The following is a 16142-nucleotide window of genomic DNA, read 5'->3' as shown; positions in this document are numbered from 1 at the left end:
GACCTGAGTCTGTACCTAACACAAGAACCTGGGCCTGATTCTAACCCTGATCAAGAACCTATACTGGAACCAGAACCTAGACTAGAGCCTAAACATGTACCTGGACCTGACCATAACTCTGAACCTGGACCTGACTCTGAACCTGGCCTAGAAAAGGAAACTGGACTAGAGCCTGAAAATGAACCTAAACCTGCACTTGGACCTGGGAGCTTCATCAGGACGTCATAATGTTGCTGTGATAAGCAGATTAAATTCTGTGTTTTGTGTAAAGAAAAAACTTTACAACATTAAAAACATTTGATATGTGAAACATTCAGGACATTTACAAACCCAAACCTCATCTCCACACAGACCTCAAGAGGTTTAACATCTCAGAGTTTTTACTCTCTTTTTTCTTTTAGAATAAGAATAGGCTCGAAATGACTAGAATAGAAACACACAAATATTCACACATTTAACATAAAAATATTATAATATAAAGCTCTTCGGATTTAACTCTAGATTTATATTTCAATATTTAATATAAACATAAAAATATAAGTTAAATATTTCAAAGCTAAAATACGACTTTAGAAATAACAACAAAAAGAGAATTTTAATAAAACTTAGTTTTATCAATAAAAAAGTAAAAGTATTCAAACTTACTCAAACGTTATATCGTAAAAAAAAAATTATATTACAAACTCACGTTTCTACTGTCAAAACACTAAAATGTAAAAAATGCCCTAAAATAAATAATAAATAAATAATAAATAATAATAAAAAAATTAAAATGTGCCAAAATAAAAATTCAAATAAATATTTTTTTTCAAATTTAAAAAAATGACATGGTTAAGACACAAAATTAAATATGATTTATTGTAAGTGACTGTAGTTTGGATCTTCATTAAAAACATTTGTTGTTTCCAATCGAGTTTTCATTCTAAAACTCACTGTTACTGCAAACTGTGTGTGTGTTGTGTGAACAATACAGCTTTTCATTATCAGTCGCGCGCACGCACACACACACACACACACACACACACACACACACACACACACACACACATTTCTCACCCACTTCTTCAGCTGGAGCAGTGCTGGAGATCATACATTCCTGCAGCAGCCAATAGGAATTCAGGCTTAGCTGCAGTGGGCGTGGCCGGGGCAGGGTGTGGTCGAAAGGGGCAGGTGGGTGGGGTTCTAATGTGCAGTGGCTTTTACTCTCGGGTTAAATTGAGAGCTGAGTTTCCCATTCCCTCCTGCTCTGTCACTACTAAAGCAGCAACCTGATCATTTCTGGATTCTTTTTTATTCCTGATGCTGCTGGAAATGGTGTTTAAATGACGACTTACAGGACTGAAGCTAAAAAACAGCCAGTTTAGTTTGGAGGAGGTTCAGGTTGGGACTTGGCCTGAGTGCTACAGTGGGCCTGAGGTGTGAAGATACAGGTGAGACAAGCAAAGGTGATTCCAGGGTACTGAACTGATGTATAATGTTTATGCTCATAATATCTGCACTGTCTGATGTTTCTTCTACTTTCATTAATTTCTAACTTTCCTGGAGACAAAGAGAGAGAGAGATAAAGACAAACACAGAGAGAGAGAGAGAGAGAGAGAGAGAGAGAGAGAAATCCTGTCTTGTGTTATCTGATTCAGGATTCATCTCTCTAGTCATTTCCGAGCTGCTCTCTTTTCACTTATCATTTAATCTGTCATTTCATCACTTGCTCGTGTCCTCGTGTAGACCTGCACAACTCGCTCAGCTCAGCTCAGCTCAGCTCAGCTCCTCTCCACCTCACCTGTCTGACTGGCTTCACTACACACTCACCCACTGAGTCATACAGGTTTATGCTAAAAGAAGGAGAAAACACACACACACACACACACACACACACACACACACACACACACACAGGCAGTGTGTGATTGTTCAGGAGTTTTGTTTCAATCAGGGAGGAACACAAAGGAATGTTTTCTAAAATTTCTTGAAATTTAGTGTGTGTGTGTGTGTGTGTGTGTGTGTGTGTGTGTGTTTTAATCGAAAGTTTGAGCTGAATTAAACTTTGGCCTGCTTTTAATTCTAAGATTTGAAGAAATTCTTAACAAAATGTTTAGTTTTTTTGATAATTGTTGATCTTGATTTGTAAATAATGAAAATTTCTAGGATCCAGAACACAAACACGAGTAAATCCCGAATTTTTTATTTAGATCTAAAATTTTGATTTAGATTTAACATTTTTCACCTTGTTTGTCAAACACTGAAAAATGAGTTGCACTATATTCTAATGCATTTTTTTCCCCTACACTTTGGATTTAATTAAAATGAGTTTTTATAGTTAGATGAAAATTAAATTAAAGTTTTAGTCAATTTTCAGGTTTGTGTTTTGCTTAAATATGTATTAAAGTTTGTACTTGTTTCCATCAAGACATTAAAGGGTGTGACACCGGTGTAGTATAGATGCGTTGTACTTAATCTCAGGATTTTTATTTAATCTCAGATTTTACCTCAGGGGTTGTTTTGTTAGTTTTGTTTGTAGTTGTTGTTTAGTTGTTTCTGGCAGGCCCAGAAAGGCTGTGACAAAAAGAATTTATGGATTTTAATATTTATTTATTTATTTTTTTTTTTTTTGGCAAATTTACTGTAACAGAACTGATATTTTGAGATCATGGATTGTAGGTTTATACTGAGATTTTAAATGCTGTTGTTCCTGTTTTTTAGCTTTTAAATAGAAATAAATGTTTAGTTCTGGATGTTTTTTGATTGTTTCTGTCAGGGCATTAAAAAGAGTGACACACCCTTACTGTAGGCAGTAAATAACAATTTAAAGCAAAGATTTAATTGATATGAGGAAATTTGGCAGGAATTTTAAGTCACACTCAGTTTAGAGTAAAGGAATTTTTAATATTGTCTTTGTTTGTTTGAGTTTGTTTTTTGCTCTTATTACAATTCAGACCAGAGGATTATTTTTTTATTTACAGTGTATTTACATTTTCTTCGACATTTCGAGGCCTACTTGGTTCGAACAAATACCTTCTTTGTTTCTGTCAGGACAGGAATTAAAGTGACACCACTAGCATTTATGCAATAATGACATTAGCTGATTTTGCTGAGATTTTAAAATGAAGTCTGAGTTAATGCTAAAGTAATCATGCTAGTCATTATTCTATTAGCCCTTCTGCTCCTTTCCAGAAATTTCCACAGTATTGTCCCTGGTGATGTGACAATACGACATCCATACGTTTCCTAAATCCTGTAATCGATGTATGAGAGACATCAGGGATGTTCTCTGTATCCTCAGTCTCCGAGTGCTCACAATTTGATCTCTAAACATGTTCAATACAAATATTTGTAGGTAAAAGATTGTCTGTTTATGGGGAAAAGCCTCCAAACACATTTCTATTGTTCTCCAGATTGTTCTTCTGGTAGACATTTTCAAACAGAAGGTATTTCTCCTTGTAACTACTCAGCTAAGACCCCTTAACTGTCCATTAAACCCTTTAGGGATCCTTGAAGAACTCTTGAGAAACCTTCAAATGCTTGATGAAACCTTGAAATTTGTGCCCATTGCTTTCTTCTAAATAACTGCTAGTTGGTGTACACTAACTATGGAACTATGGAGTTAACAATGAGGGTTCCTTGAGGGTTCTTTAAGGCTTCAATGGAAATTTTAGCATTCTTTTTTTACAAAAATGGAAATGTCTCTTGTTCTAGCTTTCAATGTACAACTATCAGTTTTTTATTTCAAAGTTGTTTTCGAATGAGTAGCGAAGGCTCCTGATGAAGAAACACTGTTGTAAGAACCCTAAAGGAAAAACCAAAGAACCTTATAGAACGTAGTCTGGCTCTTGGTTTCCTTCCAAATTAAATTTTTTTGGATGAAGGTTTATCATGAGAAGAAACCAAGGCAGTAATCCATGTCTTCAGATCTTCATCCTGACTCTGTTTTAATTTGTTTGCTGCTTTTTGAGAAGAAACAGTGCCTGGGATGCTCTGTTCTATCAGTGCTAGATGTTCTCCTGCGTGATTCTGTTGTACACGTTTAGCGTGGAGAGTGATGTGGGGCAGGAGCCGGGGCAGGAGCCGGGGCAGGAGCCGTGTTTGATGTTTGGTGTTTGATCTGTTTTATGAGTGTGCTGTTTGCATCATCATTTGCCTTTGCAAATTAAAGACTTCTCTTGTTTTTGGCTTTTTCTTTCTTTCTGGAACGCTGGAATCTAAGCCCCGTGTTACCACTCATTTATCGGCTCAGATCAGGTCTCGAGTTAAGGCTCTGCTGCTGATTCTGCTCACCTGGGCAGGTGTTTCCTGTTTGCTTTAGCTCGCTGCTCGCGCGTTGTTGACTCGGTGTTGAACAGTGTATCGGCGGTGTGTTTTTTCAAACCTACCTGATGTTCTTTTATTTATTTTTTTTAGCTTCCAAATCGGCTTAAGTGAAACAAGAAGGATGATTCAAGAAGTGTTTACAAATATCATGTGGATCCACGACTACCTCCTCAAAAGAACAGGTGAGTGCACTGTGATGTCACCAATCAGATATGGGCCAATCAAGATCTGGAATTTTAAGTTAGAAAGGAGTTGCTTGAAAGGATATCTAGATCGGTGATTAATCCAGTATTGGCATTACTGAGAGTATTGATGTAGTCTAAAACGTTCTGGATGTTCAAATATATATAAAAATAAATAAATCAAAGATTTGAGTACATCCTGGAACAGAGGTTCTACAGTCTGATTGCACCCAAAGCTGTTTTGATTGGCTGTTACGTGTGCTAGCTATGCTATGCTGATGCGTATCCGCTAGCTTGAGGCCATGTTCACACTAATACATCAACGCAAACGTAGCTTTTTGAAAAAAAAATTCCAAAATGGATGCTGTTTTTGCGTTTTCGCATTGACGATGATGCATATTTTGTCATCATTTTAAAGACCCGCAAAGTAAATAAATTGGAAATGAAACTGTGGACGCAAAAACGCCGTTTTCTAATTTATCCGGATTACAGTAGACGTAGTCTTATTTACAGCTGGATTTACCTAGCATGAGTGTGTAATATATAAGGAAACAGGTATCACGCCACCTAGTGTGTGTAACTCCGCCTATCATGTGAAACTCCGCCCCTTATCCACAGCTCGATTCCTTCAAGAATGACCGTTTTCAAAAACGAGAGTATTCGCGCTCACGTTCACTCTAATAGAGTACATTTGTCTATAAATTCCTTTGTGTTTTAGTTTAGTATTTATCCTTTTAGTTTTACCGTAGAAATTTTTTGTCCCAAGAACTTGTTCAGTTTGATCTAACCTCTGCTGTCGGTACATTACTGTTAGGGTTACGGTCATCAATTTAGGATAAAAACAAAGTTACTAAATGTGGGCGGGGCTTCACACAGACCAGTTAACGGCTCATCACATTGGCCTCAGAGTAACAGCGATGTCTGATCTTTTCTCCATCCTCAGATGCACGGGTACGAGATTACCCGCTGATGCAGAGCCCGGTCCAGATGACCCTCATCTTAGTGAGCTACGTGATTTTGGTGCTGTACATCGGGCCGCGCTTTATGGCAAACCGCAAACCTTATGACCTCAAGATCCCTATGGTCATCTACAATTTCTGCATGGTGTTATTCAACGCCTACATCGTTTACGAGGTGAGAAACCACGCTTCTCTCTCTGCTCAGCCTTTATCTCTCTTCTTGCTTGACTTTGCTAAATCTCTTCCCGTGAAAAAAAATCAGCTTGCAAATTTTCTTCCCATTCGCACTGGTCGTTCTGATCCGTGCCAAAGATGGAAATCACGTTCCTCCAGTGAGCCGCTGGACTTTGCATCACAACTATTACAGTGCTGGTCAAGGTGTGAAGGTCCAGGATGATCTTCTCAATCCAGGACTCACATTGAGATCATCTGAGGGGATGAACCCGATTATATGAAGCAGATCCTGAGGCACTTTTCCCCTGATCTTTATTTAGCATTAAATCCTTCATATTTGTTTGCTAATAATTAATGATGCATACAACATTTTAAGAAAATCCTAAAGTTTGATTGTTCCTTTGGGTGAACCTGTGAAGATTTTATGTAGCTTCTCAACAAACCCCTTTTTGGAATAGTGAAAGAATCATAGCATTTGTAGCATTTTTTTACGCTTAAGGAATCATGTTCTTCAACTAAAATCCTGACAGGTTTTAAGACGTATGAAGTAAATCTGGAGTTCCACACACTTTACTCTTTAAAAAGTAGTTCCTCAAGGATATTATAGTGATTTACTACATAAACATGGGTTCTGCTCAGATCTGTAACAGGTTCTTAGCATTAACAGCAGTTTGAAGATCCAATACCAATTAATACATACAATATTCTCTAAGAAATATTTATAGAATAGTTGAAGGTTCTGCTGGGGTCCTTGAAAGGTCCTTGATGTCTGTTCTTTAGTTCTACAGTTCTTCAGGTAGTTCTGGTATAAGGGGGTTGTTAACTTCTAGGAAATGATTTTCTGGATAAGAGGATAATGAGGAAGAAAGGTTTAAATAAATTTGGCCCGCTGACACGCCCTGCTGACGCCCTGCTGACACGCCCCCGCCCTGCTGACACGCCCCGCCGACACGCCCTGCTGACGCCCTGCTGACACGCCCCTGTCCCGCTGACATGCCCCCGCCCTGCTGACACGCCCCCACCCGCTGACACGCCCCGCCGACACGCCCTGCTGACGACCCTGGTTTCCTCACCACTAGAAAAATTTTTATTCGGAGAAGTGTTCAGAGATGTGAGGTCAGAACGTATCGACGCATCACTACACCAGTTCTCTTTACTAAACAGTACACGATGTTTAGATGCACGAACATGTGAACAGCCAATCAAAATTCAACCTTCATTATTCTGTCGCTTTGGGTTTAAAGCATTTTTTGTTACTGAGTAAAATGTAGCGCTATACATTTACTGCACACTGATCATTCACATCATCACCTAAAAATATTGTAAGACCAGTTTCTGAAAAATCTCTCCAGGTGACATTCTGAATTTCACACATACCATTCGGACCTTTTTCCATGACATCATCACAATGTAATACAGATCGATCGATTGATCGATCGATCTATCTATCTATCTATCTATCTATCTATCTATCTATCTATCTATCTATCTATCTATCTATCTATCTATCTATCTATTAATCTAATCTATGCAGCTTTCCTTCTAATCTGTCTCTCTGTTTGTCTATTTTCTTTTCTTTCTGTCTGTCTACCATGTTCATCAATCTGTCTATTTTCCCACCTGAGAGAAGGAAATCCGCTGTGTTATGCTTCATGTCCATTTCTTTCTGTTTGTTTCAGTTCATGATGTCCGGCTGGGCGACGACGTACACGTGGAGGTGTGACCTCATCGACATCTCGACCAGCCCACAGACTCTCAGGGTAAATCTCTTCCTCATCCTCATCCTCTCGCTACAGATCTGCTCCTTCACAAGTCAGAACAGGAACAAACGTGTTTCATAAAAATGTTCCTACAGCATCGCATGTAACTCCACGATAAGCGGAGAAGTTCTTCCACGAGTGAAAGCTGTCAAGCTGTTGGAGGAGAAAATCCAGGTCTTGATTGAAGTAGTTACAATAATGTTTTTGATGTCTGCAGATGATTCGAGTGGCCTGGCTGTTCTACTTCTCAAAATATGTTGAACTTCTGGACACTGTAAGGATTTTTCTTCTGTGTGTCTCTAATATAATCTGTAGTCTTCATCATGAACCGTAATTACAGGTGTGTGTGTGTGTGTGTGTGTGTGTGTGTGTGTGTGTGTGTGTGTGTGTGTGTGTGTGTGTGTGTGTGTGTGTGTGTGTGTGTGTGTGTGTGTGTGTGTGTGTGTGTGTGTGTGTGTGTGTGTGTGTGTGTGTGTGTGTGTGTGTGTGTGTGTGTGTGTGTGTGTGTGTGTGTGTGTGTGTGTGTGTGTGTGTGTGTGTGTCCTGCAGGTTTTCTTTGTGCTGAGGAAGAAACACAGTCAGGTGACATTCCTGCACATCTTTCACCACTCCTTCCTGCCCTGGAGCTGGTGGTGGGGCATCACTCTTACCCCAGGTGAGTCAGTGACCTGCTTCAGTTTGGGGTTTTTAATGCAGTGAAAACACACGAGCAGTCGCTTGTGAAAAAAATAAAGCATTACATGCAGATTTGCTGCAAATGAACCGTATTCCCCATTTCTTTTTTTTTCTTCTAAATCTTTTTTTAAGATGTCAGTTGATGTAAAGAGTTCTGGAAAGACTAGAAGGATAGGCCCCGCCCACATCGCCACTCTTTCTCCTTATTAGGAGAGTGTGTGATGAGATAATCAGTGTGATTCACTTCACCACTCAGAATGTTATGATGTTATGCCTGATCAGTGTGTATTCTTTTTTTCTATGGCGGTGCCTTTTTTGTTATCCATCCTGTTTGTTTATATACCCCCCTCTCTCTCTCTCTCTCTCTCTCTCTCTCTCTCTCTCTCTCTCTCTCTCTCTCTCTCTCTCTCTGTGTGTCTGTCTGACTGTTTGGCTTTGATCTGTCTATCCTTGAGAACTTAATTTTAATTTAATGTCTGTCTGCATTTTCTTTCTTGTTTATTCTGTCTGTTTCTATCCTTGCTATGTTTCTATGTTTGGCAACAGTAACTGAAATCATTTTGAGGAACATTTTGAGGAACCCAAATCCTCAGCAGTGAGACTCAGTTGGAAAGTGTTATGGACAGTTGTATAAAAATATATTTATAACTTTTCAATCAAATGCATTTCTCCAAATAAGCTCCCAATCAAATTTCCCTTCAGCTTCACACCAGTCCTGAGATCCTACTTCCACCATCTCCAGGGGGTGAGGAGCATCAGAGGTTAACTCATTATTAATAGCAAATTCCAAACCCCTGGAAAACACTGGCAGATCTTCTAAATACTTTATTCTGCTCTGTTCATTCAAACCACGCAGAACCTGATGAGGGTTTATGGTGTTGATCCTGTTTATACTCCTTCTCGAGATAAAGCGATGTAGATGCACAGAAAACATGACGTTTACCGTGTTCGAAGCTTAAAAACACCATGAGCGTCTTTTGGAGATGAAAATGATGGTGCATTGTTTTTCTCCTGAAATCACTTGCTTTTGGTTACACTTTATAACTCCACCTCTCTGCTTCTGTTCCCAGCCGGAGGAATGGGTTGCTTCCACGCCATGGTGAACGCGATGGTCCATGTCATCATGTACACCTACTACTGCCTGTCAGCAGCAGGACCACGCTTTCAGAAGTACCTGTGGTGGAAGAAACACATGACTGCAATCCAGCTGGTTAGTTCTGTTCTCTATTCTGCTATAAATCACACGTACACACGTGATCACGTACGAATCTGGTAACAAGAATGAACTCATCACAGATCTTCATCTTATCAGAGTTTAATCTCGTGTATCTCCATGATCAAAAAAATCACTCCGTTTCAAAGAGGAGAAGAAAACGATGAGTTCTGGAGAATTTGTCAGTGACCGTGTGATCTTTACTCCATCACTCCGTCACTCCTCTGTCCTGAAGATGACTAGAATCTTAGTTTTAACTGGAGACTCGTTCCATCGGTGTGGAGCAGATGAACATCTCCTTACAGAAAACATAACCGCATCATTTATGATTTTTTAAATAATTACCAGTGAAGCTTGAAGCTCATTGTGATTTATTTTGGGTTTTGTGGCTTCATTCTGGAATATCGGTGAAGATGTTTCTGGTTGGATGAACAACAAATTAGTGACGGATTTACTACATTTTATTTCCTGTTTTCTTTTTTACAGACTCAGTTCATCGTGGTGTCTGTCCACATCTCTCAGTATTACTTCATGGAAGACTGTGAATACCAGGTGCCCCTGTTCATCCACCTCATCTGGATCTACGGCATGTTCTTCTTCATCCTCTTCTCCAACTTCTGGATCCAGGCGTACGTCAAGGGCAAGCGGCTCCCCGTCAACAACGAGGACAAACCCAAGCAGAACGGCCACGCTCACGGCACAGAGGCGGCCATATTGTCTAACGGCAAACACCTGGAGAACAGCACGGTGCACTACACCAACGGGTTTGCCGGGAACGAGAAAGTGAAGCTGGTATAAAGGAAAAGGGTGGAAAAATAAGAAGCACGGACATTGCTAGCACCAGATGAGCTAGCATGAAGGACTTGGCGAGAATGATCAAAGTTCCTGGGTTTGTGGATGTTTGAGGATCACATGGGAGATGATGAGGCACATCGTCTGGTCACCTGCTTTTTTTGTTGATTTTGTGTATTTATTTGTCCACAGTGCATGAAGAGAAAACGCACGTCAGGCTTCACAGATGTCACGGTGATTTGTGTTTTTCAGCACGTATGATTCTCCCGGTTTCTCCGCATCACGCATCTGACCCGAATGTTAATACATTTTTGTGCAAAATTAGGTGGAATGATTTTTTTTTTTTTTTTTATGATGTGTATAACTTAAATAAAAAATTTTATATTAAACATTTGTATACATTTGTGTGAAACCCTCAAACGGGGTATGTTTGTTCATCCGATGCCTTTTTATGCTTCTGGTTCTACAGAGACGATCGTTTGGGCTAGAACATTAGAACAAGTTTTAGCTGGGGGCGGAGCTTGCAGATGTTTTGGGCAGGATGATCGACAGTTATTTGGCTGGTTCTGGTCCACATTATAAAACATGGTGCTGGGTTTGGAGAACGAGGTTACACCGGTGTAATTTTACTATACTACCTCTTAATTTATCTTCAGGTTCGGTGGATTGTGATTGGCTGGAAGTTCAGGTGTGACAACTCTGGAGAAACAGAATTGTAGATGAAAAGAGTCGAATATGAAATGCGTAACAAATTATTTTGATGCATGTAATCAGTTTTACTCTGCAAACATCAAGAACAGCTTGAACTCCTCAATGTTTGGAAGTGACCATGGTATAGTCAAAAGGCTTTTGTCATTTCTACAATACACAGTAAAAACGAGACAGCGTTCCTCCAGAAACCTGGTGCTACACTAAAGCTGCTACATAAAGTGCATCGAGTGCAACCAAGTGCAAACAGTGCAGACAAGACACAAAACCAAGACAGCACTGATCATACAGTAGTGTGAACTGTAGAAACTCGACCCGGGAGTGAATATAAACAATGTAGTGCAAAAATACAGCAGCAGTCGAGATGTGCAGAAGACAGCATGTAAACAGTAATACAGTGAAAAGTGCAGTTAAACAGATCAGTTATCAAATTAATAGATGATGGAATAGATTGAGGTGTGTGTTGTGTTAAGTCCAGGTTGTACAGTTTAACACGTGTATGTGTGTGTGAGATCCCCTTCAGTTCTGTATACTTGGTAGCCTGAAGGCTTGCAGAGTTTAAGGTGATGATCCACAGCGAGCTGTGAGACCTTACACCATTTATAATGTGCTCCACATCACCTCAGGTCCATCACCTCCACATCTACAAACATCCTGCAGCACCTCACACACCTGGGTTATTATTTTACTGAATGCCATGTTGCACTAAATGGTGAAAAAAAAAAAAAAAAAGTTCCTTATAGCAGATAAACAGCAGAGACACCAGAAGCTCCTTCTGTAAACCATCTTTAAAACAGCACTCAGGAGAAAGTAAATAGAAAAAAGCCATTTATTTGTTCATGTTAAGATTTATTTATAAACTTGAAGCGATTCTCCATAAAATACTTCACATTAAATATTGGAACATTTCATAAAAGCATCAGGGGCTCATAAAAATCCATTAAACATGATGGAACTGGAGTCATGAATCAAAAGGTGAATAAAAAAAAAACCTGAAAATCTATTTGAAATTTTTTACAAGAAATTTTGTACATAAACACGAAACTATCGGATGTGCTGCTGGATGATGCTGCTGCTCACAGTCTTGGCTTTTTTCATGGGATCTTTCTCGAAACTCTTCCACAGCCGGATGGTTTCATCGGAGCTGATGGACGCCAGGGTGGAGCCGTCAGGACTCAGGGCCATGTTCAGGATGCGGCCCGTGTGACCTGGAGGACAGAAGAGAAGTTTAATCATGGTTGGGGTGGTGGTTTACAGGGTTGTAGGTTTCTAAGCAATGCATTGGAACGAACCTTCGAGCTCTGCCACTTTAGCGAGTGAGGGATATTTCCAGATGAAGATCTTGTCGTGGGCGAAACCGTGACCCGACACGAGCTCCTTATGGTTCGGCGCAAACACGAGGGACGACACCTGAAAAGATCAGAGACGTTAAATGTAAACCTGCAATTTTGTTGGAGAGTGAAGACCTTAACATCTGACCAATCACAAGCCGAATTATGCAGTTTGTTCTCTTCACCTGAGACTGCGTGTCCCAGGAAGTGACGCACGAGCCGCTGTTGACGTTCCAGATGCGGATGTGTCGGTCACTGGTTCCACCTCCTGATGCCAGGATGCTGGATTGCCACGGGCACCATGCCAATGCCTACACGAGAAAACGGGACGCGTGAAAAATACTGCAACGTGGACCAAGCCAGTGTTAAAACGTTTGGAGGTCTGTGCTCCACACCGACCTTCACAGCCCCTTGGTGTTCACTGAAGGAGTGCACAGCTGTCTGAGTTCTGCCCTGCACGCTCGGCCAGATGTTAACCAGGTTGTCATTTCCTCCACTGGCTAAATAGCGGCCGTCAGGAGACCAGGTGAGACCGCACACCTCCTGTGTGTGACCTCGGAGCGTGAGCAGGTGATGGTCTGCTACGCGGACGTCGTGCTGGTGGATCAAACCTGACCTTGAACCGCTTTGATGGAAAAGGAGAGTCAGGGTTAAGAATCATGAGAGGAACGAGAGTTCGTCACTGACCAACTTACGACTACTGACTAACAAACTGCTTTAGAAGTTCAAGCGTGTAAAGTTGGCCTACACCAGTGTTCATTTTTAGGTCCATGTCTTTAAAGATCCAGTGGTTCTTATTTTGCACGTTTTGGTACCGTGAGTAACCCTTTATGGGTCAGGGCACCGTTTTTAGAATCAATCCTCAATCTATTTAATCTTCCCTTTCTCTCTCTCACACGTCCCTACAAGACCTCAACGCGTTTCATCACCCCAGTTTGTGTTTAAAAAGAAAAAAAATAAATCTCTGAAAAACCGATTCACCTTCTGCCAAATTTGGAACAAGTTGGTGCAGTGACCCAGACGGGACACCCAGGGTCGGTTCTAGCTTTTTTTTGCCACCCTGAGTGATGCGTATAGTCAACCATCCCCCTACAAATCATTCACAACCTTCCATATTAGAGGAGGAAGGAAGGAAAAAAAAAAAACCCACATCAAATTGGCTGAATTCAATTGTGCAAACATGTACAGAAAGTGCTCACTGGCGCCCCCCTAAGGCGACTGCCTAGTTTTCCTATGCCTAGAAATAGTGCTGGTCACATCAATGCCTGTCGAGTCTGTTACTTAGTTACAAATGGGTGAGATTTTATTTTTAAACCATGTCCCCTTCCTTGCAGGAGGCAAAAAAGTGAATCATCTGTAAACTGTGGTATCTACAGTCCAGGCTGCACTGTTCATTCTTCGTGCGAGAACATCCAAAAGCTATGAAGATGACCTCGGAGTCGCTCTGACTTACCTGGACAGGACATGATCGTTCCAGTTCAAGCAGCTGACTCGGGCGCGATGGCCGTCCATACTGCGCAGACGCTTCTGACACTGAATGTCCCACAGCTGCATGGGGTGGAGCACAAATTAGTCTACAGTAGGAAACGGTTTGTGACTACATTCTAAAGCCACCTTGGTGACCTTCGTGTTTGTTGTTGACAATTTGTTCTTGGTGTCTTGACTGATGTGCCGACCCTCTACCCCCAATCTCTGCCCTTCATACTTTGAAATAACAGTAGTCACTTTGTATACCTCCACTTTGCAGTCGCTCGTCCCAATAGCCAAAAAGTTTCCATCTTTGCTCCAGGAGACCGAGCAGATGTACCCGTTCTCCTCCTCCATCTTTTTCAGCAGGACGATTTGCCCCAGCGCAGCGTCCCACAGGTACACGTACTCCGACAGAGCCACCGCCAGAACGTTCAGTTTGCCCCAGTCCATCAGGTTCAGATCTGAATGAAAGAACACGTCCCATCAACACAAAGGTCCGAGTGTAGATTACAGCACAGTGAACAGAACTGGTGTTAGATCCTTACAAAAGTCGTTTCTGAGCTCAGGGGCATCCAGGATCCTCTCTGGGACTGAAGATATGTATCTGGTCTTTTTCAGCGAGACAGGTGTGGGAACTTGGCTGTACAGAACCTTCAAGTTGTTCTGGTAACCTACAAGCAGGAAGTTCTTATTTATTTACTTTTAAATAAAAAATAAATAAATAAATAAAAACCACAAATGTTTGCATTCTTGATTTAAAACCATCTGACCTTCAGGGGCGTTGAGAGGTTTCCCACCTAGATGCAGGATTTTGGCTTCTTCGAGATCATATCCATTCAGAGTCACAGACCAGGCCTTCTGATACGTTTGCTGTTATTTAACAAAATAAGTTCACATGTAAGTGAGTTCACATCCAGAACATGGATTTTGAAAGAAAAAACAGAGACTAACTGTGGAGGACGACGCTGCTGCTGCTGCTGCTGCTTCCTCGACCGGCTCGTTTTCCTTCGAGATGAGGAAACTCGCCACGTCCATCTGTTTGGCGTTTCTGACGGGGATGAACCGATCTCCTCCAGCCTTTGAAGGGGTGCTTTGGTTCTTGCCGTTCTTCCCTGTTTGGAGTTAAAAATAAGGTTAAACATGCAGAAAAGGTACTCAGAGGGCCATAATATCGAGAAGGTTCATCCCTGGGCATCAGACGCACGTACCTGGGGTTTTACTGGGCGTTTTGGACATGCTGAGAGACCGGTTGGAGCTTTTGCTCGGGGACAGGGCGCTCGTGTTGGCCGAGGTGGATGTACTGGCTTTTCTCTGCCACCTGGCCATCGGGGCATTGGTGATTGGCATGTCCAGCTTCAACAAGCTCTGCACGTCGTTCTCAAACCCGAAGTGAGCCATGATGAGTGAAGGCCAAATCTGAAACACTGATCGAGATGAAGAGATCCATGAAATTAAACCAAGCGCAAGTTAGGGGAGAAAACAACATTTTATTACCACCACGTGATGGCCAAATAAACCACACAAAACCCCTCAAACACACACATGGCTTTTCTTTAATAAGGAATGCTCTTGCACGAGATGAACACTATGAAGGGAAGTATTACAGGACATTGATCCATAAAACGACATTTTTGTAGCAAATCCTTTATAAAATAAATGATAAAGTGAAGGAACAGAAAACTGAAGGAGGAGATGTTGGTTCAGGTTTCCTCCCGCAGCACGTGAGAGCTCACAGGAGTAACAGATCATTTTCATGCACAATAAAGAACCCTGGGAAATATTTCTATTCATATTATGACGCTATAAAACTCACCAGATGTTCCACAGCAGGTTCTCGGAAGTAAAGCTTCAGCTAAATCTCTAAATCAGGAGAAAATTTGAAGGAGTTCGGGTATGTGATCAGCTCTACGTGTCTACAAAACTCAACAATCAACACGCGTCCCTGCGCCAGTTTAAATGATTGAATGCGCGCTTCTGATTGGTCCGTTCAAATTGTTACCAAAGCAGCTGCATTCGCGTTCTCAAATCTGATTGGTTGGAATTGTTTCGAGCGGCGTGTGCTAAATTCTAACTAGACTAAACCGTACTCGAATTGTTGTTTAGATGTTTATTGTTTAGTATAAAAAAATCTGGTACGTATGTTTATCTAATCTATAGCCTTTTTCCCCCTAACAAATTATTAACAACAATTGCACACGCAGCAAACGCATCGACTTGGATATTTTTGTTTTGCTGTGCTCTATTTCCCACATATAAATAATATTAAATATATTTATCGTTTAGAATATATTTTGTCGAATATGTATTGATTCTTTTAAAAAGATTCTGCAGATTCATATCGAGACGAGACGAACGCGGGGCATTCTGGGGAATGTAGTTTGTAGTCTGTTGTTGTACAGAGAAAGAAATAGCAAACAGGATTAAATACGGTCACAAACTGACATATTTATAATAAGGATATAAATACATAAGTTGCACGAAAGCGTTAAGAAAAATGTAAGTTGTGTTTGTTTTGTATTTGTTGAAATCTTTACCGTGAGTTAAAATAAATAACCGGCTATGAGAACTTCACT

The 16142-nt window shown here is 40.9% G+C and overlaps 2 protein-coding genes across 3 annotated transcripts; one reads left to right on the top strand and one right to left on the bottom strand.

The window, feature by feature from the left end:
* The first annotated feature begins 1190 nt into the window (after positions 1-1190).
* elovl1a (ELOVL fatty acid elongase 1a) lies at positions 1191-10449 on the top strand. 2 transcript variants are annotated; one of them, XM_046876889.1, is made up of 8 exons: positions 1191-1430; positions 4396-4487; positions 5431-5621; positions 7300-7380; positions 7598-7654; positions 7930-8035; positions 9126-9265; positions 9755-10449. In XM_046876889.1, exons 2-8 carry the CDS (start codon positions 4427-4429, stop codon positions 10064-10066), a joined length of 948 nt encoding a protein of 315 aa, XP_046732845.1. In that variant the 5' UTR covers positions 1191-1430; positions 4396-4426; the 3' UTR covers positions 10067-10449. The 2 variants fall into 2 exon arrangements, with proteins under 2 accessions (XP_046732845.1, XP_046732846.1); XM_046876890.1 differs by having other exon boundaries at positions 1191-1445.
* Positions 10450-11583: 1134 nt separating this feature from the next.
* On the bottom strand, positions 11584-15533 carry cdc20 (cell division cycle 20 homolog). The gene is made up of 11 exons (XM_046876887.1): positions 15383-15533; positions 14778-14993; positions 14521-14681; positions 14340-14439; positions 14115-14240; positions 13834-14030; positions 13553-13647; positions 12499-12724; positions 12285-12410; positions 12061-12178; positions 11584-11976 (listed from the first exon to the last, which is right to left on the bottom strand). Exons 2-11 carry the CDS (start codon positions 14965-14967, stop codon positions 11813-11815), a joined length of 1503 nt encoding a protein of 500 aa, XP_046732843.1. The 5' UTR covers positions 14968-14993; positions 15383-15533; the 3' UTR covers positions 11584-11812.
* Between the last annotated feature and the right edge of the window lie 609 nt (positions 15534-16142).

The sequence above is a fragment of the Silurus meridionalis genome, chromosome 20 (assembly GCF_014805685.1).
Source record: "Silurus meridionalis isolate SWU-2019-XX chromosome 20, ASM1480568v1, whole genome shotgun sequence".
Classification (NCBI taxonomy): domain Eukaryota; kingdom Metazoa; phylum Chordata; class Actinopteri; order Siluriformes; family Siluridae; genus Silurus; species Silurus meridionalis.
Note: the sequence above shows the minus strand (reverse complement) of the source record. Positions and strands in the feature narration are given on the sequence as shown.

What these genes read in the sequence shown, in the direction of transcription:
- cdc20 (XM_046876887.1), bottom strand. Translation starts at nt 14,967, where the DNA reads ATGGCTCACTTCGGGTTTGAGAACGACGTGCAGAGCTTGTTGAAGCTG. An exon ending in AACGCCCAGTAAAACCCCAG is followed by an intron (nt 14,682 to 14,777) that starts GTACGTGCGTCT and finishes AACTCCAAACAG; the next exon opens with GGAAGAACGGCAAGAACCAA. An exon ending in CGAGCGACTGCAAAGTGGAG is followed by an intron (nt 13,648 to 13,833) that starts GTATACAAAGTG and finishes CACCCCATGCAG; the next exon opens with CTGTGGGACATTCAGTGTCA.
- elovl1a (XM_046876889.1), top strand. Translation starts at nt 4,427, where the DNA reads ATGATTCAAGAAGTGTTTACAAATATCATGTGGATCCACGACTACCTC. An exon ending in CTACCTCCTCAAAAGAACAG is followed by an intron (nt 4,488 to 5,430) that starts GTGAGTGCACTG and finishes CTCCATCCTCAG; the next exon opens with ATGCACGGGTACGAGATTAC. An exon ending in CCAGCCCACAGACTCTCAGG is followed by an intron (nt 7,381 to 7,597) that starts GTAAATCTCTTC and finishes TGATGTCTGCAG; the next exon opens with ATGATTCGAGTGGCCTGGCT.